Raw genomic sequence first — 11,084 nt, 5'->3', positions numbered from 1 at the left:
GGAAAAGAAGAAAATGTGCATTGAAAGATAGAAACAAATAATTAATTGAAGATATTGGAATATGATTGGATTGGCTATACATAGAAAAGGGTGGTACATAGACAGCATTGTCTACAAAAAGAAAGAAAAAGGTCACTTTGAATATAGAAGATATTAAGGACCTGATATTAAAGATAATCATCATAATCTAAATTAAGTTAAAAATTAGCAGAATAATAATTGATCTCAGGAGGAAGCATATATAGCAAATGATATTAAAGAGAACAGAGCTCAATGGAGCCATAATGAAGCAACTCCTGAATCATTTGCTCAATGTGATTGTGATCTTCCTCAAGAGGCTTAATAAACTCATGATTTTCCACTTTAACCTTCTTCATGGAAGCCCAGTTGCCATCTTCCAATGAAGATGAAGATTGTTGTTCTTGTTGCTGTTGCTGTTGTTGTTGTTCATCCTTGTGTGGTCTCTTCTGTTGGATGGTGGGTGTTGGTGCAGTGGAAAAGGCGCCATTGTTGATGGGAGAAGGTCTAGTGATTTGAAGAGAGGCCATGTAACACCTGTGAAGCTTAGCGGTTAAAGTAGCAGAGAGAAGCTTGGATGGCGTGGAGTGAGAGGAATCAGGGTTGTAAGGGAAGTTGGTTCTGGCTCTCGTTCCACACATCAACCTTGCTGCTTCATCGTACGCTCTTGCTGCATCTTCTGCTGTCTCAAACGTTCCAAGCCATATCCTTGTTTTCCTGAAACATAATACATCATTCATTCTTTTAGCTTTCTAACATTAATCCAATCCATTTTCTCTCCTCTATTTCTATTTTCAACCTCATTCAATTTGGTCTAATAATTTATTGACATAATAAAAAATAATAATGAAAAAAAATTAATTGAATTTTGTTATAAAATTAAGAAAAACTTTTTTAAAGAGACCTATAGAGGGTCCCAGTTGGAGGATTTTGAGGTTATTATAAAGTTTCTTTGTATTTACCTAGCAGCTATATGTTGGCTGTATTGCAATTTGTATGCTATGATTATGGAATTATCAAAGGATTACTAGTCCATTCATTTTCTGGACACAATTATGTCTCCCTCTCTTAGTCTCGCACTAGGATTATTAGTTTTTTGCTTTAAATTAAAGACGACTTTACTTGCATACATTTATTTTTGGACGCGTCTAAAAAATCTTCCGATACAAATACTGAACAATAGTGTTTCACTAATATTATCCATTCAGATGATTAGATAATAGATCTGAAGGTTTATATTAAAAAGATCTAATAAAGTAAACTTATAGAGGGAATATGTTTAAAATACAAAGGATATAACAACTGATAGATTAGACACTTTGTCTTGAATAAATGTTAATAAAACATCTATATTAAACAATTGGTTAAATAAATATTTTATTAAATAATAATTATACAAATATAAATGTTTGATTGGAAAATAAATATAAAACTCTCATAATATCATCAATATATAGCAATTAAACTCATCTTCAAATGTAGATCATCACATGAACCAAACTATAAAACCAAAAATATACCAAGTTGGCTTTAAAATATGAGGATTAAGTGTTTGGTAACATTGTTATAAATTGCTTTTACTTTCTATGTCTCTTTTTCTCTCTTTAATTAATCCATAACTGAAGATGGAAGCTAAGTCCGGAGATTCTTTTCATGTGATGAGTAGAGAGCAATTTGTAGACAGTGACTGCAAGTCTTAATCCCCTTGGTGTGAGGTTTGAGCTACAAATCTTTGAACATATCATCATTCTCAAATATAAAAGGAGCAACAATTGCCTTAATAATCAACACATTTTCATAGTATCATTTTTCTATAATTAAGATCATATCACATTTAGATGTCGGGGACCAAGATAACCGAGGGTATCCATCGTATATGTTTTCCAACTATTTCTAGTTGCATAGCTCTCTGTAGTTTCGATCGGTTTCACAAATTAAAACAAACATCGATAAATATTGTGCACTATATATATTAGCCACTAATCTTTCACTTAATCCTACCCTATATGATTATCATTATTATAATTGGGTCAATCCCAAGTTGGGATACATCGGTTTAAGACAAAAGATTCTTTGGCCATCATAATTACCCTAACATATCAAATCATTTGATCAAATCTGCTTCACTATTTTCAAATCTCTAATCTATTAGGGCAACTAACCCCTCTCCTTTTTCTTTTTTCTCTTTATTTTCTGTGGGGGACGAGGGCATATATATAATCAAGTAAGTCACGGAGTTAAAAAAGTATCGGTACTTGGGACAAGTTAAATAAACGGTTATATATGTAGCTTTAGGCGATGAATTTTTATAAATGGTGGTGTCTGTCATGCGGATTTTAATAAAAAGAATTCTATGTCTACTAAAATTTAAGGGTAAAAAATCTAAATAAATAAATGGGAGTGGTATATTATATGAATCGCTCACGGTTTAATCCGTTATGTGCAGGTCTCCAATGGACTTTTTATGTAAATCGATACAACTATATTCGATTTAGCAATATTGGTACTAAATCAAATCAACCTGATTCGAATTAGTAGGAATACATGCAAATCGAAGGGATTGATTCGATTTATGCATGAATATTTAGACCTCTTAGTAAATCGAATAAGGTCAGTTCGATTTACTCAATGGTATTAGTAACCAAGTAAATCGATTGGAGTTGTTTCGATTTACATGCACGTAAATTAATGAATAAATTGACACAACACAATTCGATTTATTATGTATTTATCAAGATATATGAATAGATATAAGTTAATTCGATTTACTATGGTGCAAACGTATATAAATAGCGGTTGAATGTGAATTCCTCGTCATAGTGACATGCAATGGCTAGTGATGATAGTTTTTTAGTTCTGGTGCACTATAGAGGGTCGATTAAGAAGAAAACGCAATCTAGAATTAAATTTACAGATAAGGATCCGCTTAGTATTTTTCTCAAACCGTCAACGAGTTTCATCAAGTTCCAGAATACGATAATCTGAAAATTGGAGCTGCAAGGCATGAAACGGGTGGAGAAGTTATGCTATAGAATTACGATTTCTGTATTGCGGGATGATGTGAAGTACGATTCCTTCGTCATAGACAGCAACGAAGATTTGCAAGTTCTATTCCATTGTCGTTGACAATTTCCCGAGGTGAGGACTCTTGAGCTATTGGCCAAACTTGTGGATGTGGCCTCTAGTTCAGGAGGTTCTAACCAGAATCCTCAGCCTTCAGCCATGGCGGCCTGCTCTAGTTTGATGCCTGTTGGTGCCTCTTCATTTGTGTCCATGATTGAGCTTGAGGCAGTTTTGGTTGCCTCCCCGTCCTTCGCTGCCGATCTAAACCCCACTCGTGACAGAGAAGTAGGTGATACTGGATCCTTCGGTGATGTTGCAATTTGCGATCGCTGGTACTCCTGATGTAGTACCGGATTCCTGACAAGGTAGAGCACTGGATGGTGTGAAAGATGCACTGCAGGATGATGATGATGATGATAATGTGGAGCCCACAACGACTGCCAATGATAGCGATGATGACATAGCGAGGAGTACTCCAGCTGGGGGTGATGGAGCGGCTAGTTCAAGAACTCAGCAGTATCCTCGACATTTTTCAACTTTGGACTTGGATGCCATGAGACAGTAGGGGATACCTGGCGTGCCTTTCAGATTTGGGGCCAGAGACACACAAGATACAAGAGGACTAGCTGAGTTCCAAGTCAGTCAGCAGTTTCAGGATAAAAAGGAGGTCATGCTGAGCGTGAAGACTTATAGCATCCGATGTGGAGTTGAGTATAAAGTGTTGGAATCCGATTATTGCAAGTACTATGAGAAGTGTAAGGAATTCGGCAACAAATGCACATGGTTGATTCGTATCAGTCTCTGCCAACGCAATGGTATTTGGGAGGTAAAACGGTACAATGGATTGCATGCTTGTCTGGTCACTTCGATATCCAGTGGTCACAGGAGGCTTAATTACCATGTGATCTCAACCTTCATACTACTTATGATTAGATTCGATGCTACCGTGTTGATCAAGGTATTGTAGAATACGACATAGCCCCATTTTCGTTTTAGACCGACTTACAGGAGAGTTTGGTTGGCTAAGCAGATGGTCGTGGCTCAGATTTACAAAGACTGGGAAAAGTTGTATAATAAGTTACCGCTATGGGTGCCAGGTGTGCAGATGACGATGCCGAGTAGTGTTGCAGTGTTGAGGACGAGTCCTGTGCGAGTGGATGGGCAAGTTGATGAGTCACATGATTATTTTCACCGTCTTTTTTTGGACATTTCCACCGTGTATTGAGGCTTTCTGACATTGCAAGCCTCTGGTTAGTGTCGACAGGACCCACTTGTACGACAAATATGGTAGTACAATGCTAGTTGCGATTGCTCAGGACGGCAATTCCAATATCATTCCTGTCGCATTCGCACTTGTTGAGGGTGAGATTGTAGAGTCGTGGTCATTCTTCTTATCTCACCTTCGGTAGCACGTAATGCCTCAATCGGATATTCTAGTCATATCGGATAGGTACAATGGGATCAAGGCTACACTAGAGGCTCCTGATGGGGGTTGGTTTCCATCTAATGCATACCGGGCATTTTGTATCCGATACGTGACAGCGAATTTCACCCTGAGTTTTAAGGGTAAAGATGCTAGGAGGTTTCTAGTGAATGTTGCTTATACAAAAACTAAGGTCGAGTTTGACTACTAGTTTGACATCCTCTGCTCTGAAAACCCGATAATGTGTGACTGGGCTAATCGGATTGACTGTGCACAGTGGACTCAACATCGAGATGAAGATCAGAGGTTTGGTTATATGTCTACGAACATCTCTGAGTATGTAAACTTGATACTGAAGGGTGTAAAGAACCTACCAGTTTGTTCGTTGTTGAAGTCCACCTATGGAAGATTGGCAGAGCTTTTTTTTCGCAAAGAAAGAAAGGCAGAGGCACAGTTAGGAACCGGGCATCAGTTTAGTCAGCATCTGATGAAGGTAATTGAGGCAAGTCTGAAGGCCTCAAGGTATTTCACGATGACTTTGTATGATAGGAAAAATTCTATGTTCACTGTGGCTGAGACTACGCCAAGGAGCTTCTCACTTGGCTCTTAAAGAGTGTCCCCCAGGGACCACACCTGTGGCTGTGGATATTTTCAGGAACTTCATTACCCATGTTACCATGCATTGCGTGCTGTGCATACTCACGTCTGGATTGGTCAATTTATACCCATGAGATGTATCGCCTTAGCTCGATATTCGATGCCTATCGGATAGGGTTCACCCCTCAAATCGCTGAGGGGTTTTGGCCACCATACGATGGTCCGACAGTCTTCCTAATCCCGCCAAGAGATGTGCGTTTGAAGGGCATCCCAGGACTAATAGGATCTGGACCACAATGGACAAGGCTGACCCGAACAGACCCAAGAGATGTGGCCTTTGTAGACAGCCTGGCCACACATGTAGGAGATATCCACACGGAGGAGTCAGTGTTGGTTCTACTTCCGCCAGTAACGTTTAGTATTGGCCTTATTTAGTGTAATATTTTGTCTTTAGTTTTAGTCTTATTGTTTAGTCATGTTGTTTTTAGTCTCTTTGTTATTTTTATTTGATGGCTTGTGTAATGTTTAGTAGTTTTTGCTTTATTTTAATTACAGTGGCTTGTTTAGTCTTATTTAGTGTAATAAAATATCGACTCATAATGGAAGAGTCACATAATATACATGTGCTTCTAAACATAATGAAATTCATGTGGTTCTGAACATAATAAAATACTTGTGCTTCTGAATGGAAACATGAACACATGATACTAACAAGTTCAAAACCATGTTCGGATAAACCATGACTGTAGCTGCAATACTAAATCATATCTAATAGCATATAACAATAGGGAAGACCTAACATGAACGGCTTAGTGCCAAAAACCCAAGTCAAAAGAGATGCGATCCTATGAAGCAGTGGCGGGGGCGTCTGATCCGTCGTGCTCTCTGTGCTAGAGTGACATCACCCTCGTCTTTGTCGCCGTCATTCTCCATCTCATCTGGTATGCGCTTCGGTGACGTTGATGGATCGGGAGGTGCAAGTGTATGTGTAGCATGTGCCGACGGAGGTGTCTCACCCAACGCAAATGTCTTATCGATAGGTCCAGAAGGAGGCTCATTCAGATCCACGTCAAGAGGTGTCTAGGATCCACCTACCTGATATCTGTGTCATGCCAAATCATCCTCCTGCATGATGACGCTAATCTCCTCAAGAAATCGATGTTCAATTCGGGTCGCGGCCGATGCTGTACTCCTCCAAATTGTGGTAGAACCCGATCCACCTGATGGTCACTCTATGATAGCAAAGTAGATCAATGCCGTCACAGACCTCCATAACGATGTGTGTCGTGGCTCTAGTTTCTTGGGATGCACTACCTGTATGACATTCGGCATGATGTACTGCATCCAAGCGAACTAAAAAGGGAAATTGGGTCCAAAATAAGGTTTCATGACTAGTAATGATACTAAATAACTGAAGAATAAAACACTAAAGTGTCTGAATCTCACATAGCCAAAATGAAGTAAATCTATCCTCAGTCTGCAGTGCGCGACTCTAGGTCCCTTCTCGCTCGATGTCGGCTGATAACCTAACCACCTGCCACCCAAGATATGTTATCAACATATCACAAAAAAATCTGATAAATAGGAGCACAGAAAACAACTAGTAATCAATTGAGTACCTCGTCGCCAAGGGCCAGAGAAAAGTGTCAAACCCATCCGGCCTAAAACCGCCAAAAGATCCATAACTAGAGGAGCTGTAGTGGACCTGCCAACTTAACCACATGCTTGTTGGCCACACGGCATAAGCACCTGTATAACCACAACAAAGCGGCAGATCCCCAACTATACCTTCCTATGTCCTCTAACCTCGCTACGTACGGTAGCCACCTGATATGCATGCGGGTACCAGACTTGTCACCGAAGAGCTGTGTCGATAATAGCATCATAATATTTGCTCTCACGTATCTCCTGACTGTCTCCTCGTCTGCACCTCGGGAAGGTCACTGAATGTCTCTTGCATCCAAGTACATTCCACAGTGAACTTGTTGATGCAGTCCTGTGGTGACAACACACCTAACAACTCCTCGAACCAAACTCATGTCGGACGGCTGCCATCGATGTACCGCTCAAAGTCCGTCTGACATCTGCTGACGTATTGTCCATCGATCGGGAGCCCTAACTGGTAGGCTACATCCTGTAGCGTAATCGTGCACTCACCGAATGATAGATAAAATGTATGCGTCTCCTGATACTATCTCTCCACAAATGCACTCACTAATGGCTCATCCAACCTAAACTAGTGGTCGTTGAGCCTCGCGAGATGGGACATGCCAACTATCTGCAGGTACGATATGATCCTATTGTCTAACGACATACCATGTTGTCTCCTCATGCTTGTGATACAACGGTGGGGCTACACGACATTAAAAAATTCTCTTAGAATCATAACACTTTAGATAACAAAAACACCTAAAACTGATAATTTTAATCGAACAATACTTTGACCAGAATTCAATTAAATTTTAAGGGAACATAGTTAACCTACTATTTATGGCATACAGCTAAATCCTTTAGCATATAACTAACTTTGTAGTACCTCGTTAATTTAACATTTTATAATTTAATTTTTTAAATAAATTAAATCATTCTAGATTTTTACTAATTTTCTACTGCCTACATAATCCAAAACTTGAAATCCAAATTAACTTAAATTAAGTTAAATTAACTTAAACTCCATAAAATTTCTAATCTCGTTAAACTTGTAACAATAAAAACTTACAAACTCTAACCAAACCTGTTAAATATACTCGTCAACATACATTGGTATCCTTTATCCAACATGCATTTGTGATTTCAATTTTCTAACACACTACTATAGCTGTATCAATACTCTAACTACTATTTGAGGTTTAAAGATTCTAACAATTATAATATTCAAGTTCAAAACGGTTTAATATCACTACCAATCTTCTAACACATTACTACCCGTAAATGAATACTCTAACTACTACTTGAAATTTAGATATTCTAATAATTCTAATAATCAAGTTCTAAGCGATTTAATATCAATTATTTATTTCTTAAAAAAATAAAAAAATTAAATTTTATTTACTAACCTCTTCATGCACGCTACTAGCAATATGGGCGACTCCGTCCAACCAATAGATTCAATTTGAGTCGTCTTCTATTTTTGCAGTATTAATTTTGTAGTATAGCTTGCTTTACTTTATCTGGATTTTCGACTTTAGTGGGGTATGTGGTGGTGAAATGTAATTCGAATCAAGTCAATTTAAATTCTATACATAGGGGTTTGTGTGTAAATCGAATGAGACTAATTCGATTTACATTGAAGCACGTGTGTGTGTATATATATATTATATCGATACAGGCTATGTTGATTTACCATGGGTGCAATTCGAATACATCTAATTTGATTTACTATAGGCCAAAACTATGTACTAAATCGATATGTCTTGTATCAATTTACTATGAGTTAAATTAAACCATGTGCAGCTCTTAGTAAATCGACTCACCCTTTTTCGAATCACCCTACACCGTAGTAAATTGAATCACTGCATTTCGATTTACTACCGTAATTTGTAAATCGAATTTAGCTCATTCGATTTATATAGTAACATGCATGAGGGCATTCACGTAAAATTTTGGCTTTGGGTGATCTATGTAGTATTTGAATGACTTTAGTTTATTTGAGTGTTTTATCCAAAATTTAATAATCAAATAAATCATTATATATTTATGCATGTATATACATATTATTTACATATTTTTAAAATAAATAATTAATTATTAAAATATCAAATCTGAACAAAGTGATACTATCTCTCCACAAATGCACTCACTAATGGCTCATCCAACCTAAACTAGTGGTCGTTGAGCCTCGCGAGATGGGACATGCCAACTATCTGCAGGTACGATATGATCCTATTGTCTAACGACATACCATGTTGTCTCCTCATGCTTGTGATACAACGGTGGGGCTACACGACATTAAAAAATTCTCTTAGAATCATAACACTTTAGATAACAAAAACACCTAAAACTGATAATTTTAATCGAACAATACTTTGACCAGAATTCAATTAAATTTTAAGGGAACATAGTTAACCTACTATTTATGGCATACAGCTAAATCCTTTAGCATATAACTAACTTTGTAGTACCTCGTTAATTTAACATTTTATAATTTAATTTTTTAAATAAATTAAATCATTCTAGATTTTTACTAATTTTCTACTGCCTACATAATCCAAAACTTGAAATCCAAATTAACTTAAATTAAGTTAAATTAACTTAAACTCCATAAAATTTCTAATCTCGTTAAACTTGTAACAATAAAAACTTACAAACTCTAACCAAACCTGTTAAATATACTCGTCAACATACATTGGTATCCTTTATCCAACATGCATTTGTGATTTCAATTTTCTAACACACTACTATAGCTGTATCAATACTCTAACTACTATTTGAGGTTTAAAGATTCTAACAATTATAATATTCAAGTTCAAAACGGTTTAATATCACTACCAATCTTCTAACACATTACTACCCGTAAATGAATACTCTAACTACTACTTGAAATTTAGATATTCTAATAATTCTAATAATCAAGTTCTAAGCGATTTAATATCAATTATTTATTTCTTAAAAAAATAAAAAAATTAAATTTTATTTACTAACCTCTTCATGCACGCTACTAGCAATATGGGCGACTCCGTCCAACCAATAGATTCAATTTGAGTCGTCTTCTATTTTTGCAGTATTAATTTTGTAGTATAGCTTGCTTTACTTTATCTGGATTTTCGACTTTAGTGGGGTATGTGGTGGTGAAATGTAATTCGAATCAAGTCAATTTAAATTCTATACATAGGGGTTTGTGTGTAAATCGAATGAGACTAATTCGATTTACATTGAAGCACGTGTGTGTGTATATATATATTATATCGATACAGGCTATGTTGATTTACCATGGGTGCAATTCGAATACATCTAATTTGATTTACTATAGGCCAAAACTATGTACTAAATCGATATGTCTTGTATCAATTTACTATGAGTTAAATTAAACCATGTGCAGCTCTTAGTAAATCGACTCACCCTTTTTCGAATCACCCTACACCGTAGTAAATTGAATCACTGCATTTCGATTTACTACCGTAATTTGTAAATCGAATTTAGCTCATTCGATTTATATAGTAACATGCATGAGGGCATTCACGTAAAATTTTGGCTTTGGGTGATCTATGTAGTATTTGAATGACTTTAGTTTATTTGAGTGTTTTATCCAAAATTTAATAATCAAATAAATCATTATATATTTATGCATGTATATACATATTATTTACATATTTTTAAAATAAATAATTAATTATTAAAATATCAAATTTTTGCCAGGTCTTTTAATTTTCAATTAGAATGACGCAAATGATCAATGTTCTAATTGACATGATGTTATTGGACATACAGAGGTAGCAATACAAAGTATCAATGAAATAAGTGCGGAAACGGTTATTAATTTAAATTTAAAAATTGGCTAATATATTATAAAAATAACTGTTAATTGACATTAGATTAATTTATAAATAAAATTTTAAATAAATATTATAATCAATTCAGTTTTTCTTAAAAGACACTTAAAAATTTAAAAATATTTTCAGCTTCCTGATATCACAGAGTAATAAAACTGAAAATCTTAATAAGTAATTCTTCAAAAATTTGAATTTAAACTGGTACTTTATTTTTAATTAAAATTATTTATTTTAATTTATTCTTCTTCATTTTTTTCTTTTAATTTTTACATTTTATTTTACTTTCTAACACTTTGCATTTCTTCTTTTATCTTCTAATTCCGTTTCTTTAATTTCTATTGGCACTATATCAATTAAGACATTGAAATATTCATATATTTTTTTTGTTAAAAATAGAACAAAAATTTAAATAAAACAGCATGTAATTCTAATTTTAAATTATATATATTGTTAAGTCAAAAATTAAATATTAACTTTTGTGATGATAAACATAT

At 35.6% G+C, this 11,084-nt stretch overlaps 1 protein-coding gene across 1 annotated transcript in view; it reads right to left on the bottom strand.

Moving 5' to 3' along the window:
• Nucleotides 27-11,084, bottom strand: part of LOC107621703 (ethylene-responsive transcription factor ESR1) — an 11,324-nt gene continuing 266 nt past the window's right edge. Inside the window, exons 2-9 of the mRNA XM_016323721.2 lie at nucleotides 6,721-6,850; nucleotides 6,548-6,635; nucleotides 6,416-6,454; nucleotides 6,007-6,181; nucleotides 5,419-5,449; nucleotides 3,029-3,044; nucleotides 1,186-1,190; nucleotides 27-735 (exon numbers count right to left, since the gene is read on the bottom strand). Of these exons, the coding sequence (XP_016179207.2) occupies nucleotides 255-735; nucleotides 1,186-1,190; nucleotides 3,029-3,044; nucleotides 5,419-5,449; nucleotides 6,007-6,181; nucleotides 6,416-6,454; nucleotides 6,548-6,635; nucleotides 6,721-6,850 (965 nt within the window). The 3' untranslated portion in view covers nucleotides 27-254. The remainder of the gene's footprint in view (nucleotides 736-1,185; nucleotides 1,191-3,028; nucleotides 3,045-5,418; nucleotides 5,450-6,006; nucleotides 6,182-6,415; nucleotides 6,455-6,547; nucleotides 6,636-6,720; nucleotides 6,851-11,084) is intronic.

This window comes from Arachis ipaensis, chromosome B10 (genome assembly GCF_000816755.2).
Source record: "Arachis ipaensis cultivar K30076 chromosome B10, Araip1.1, whole genome shotgun sequence".
Lineage (NCBI taxonomy): Eukaryota > Viridiplantae > Streptophyta > Magnoliopsida > Fabales > Fabaceae > Arachis > Arachis ipaensis.
Note: the sequence above shows the minus strand (reverse complement) of the source record. Positions and strands in the feature narration are given on the sequence as shown.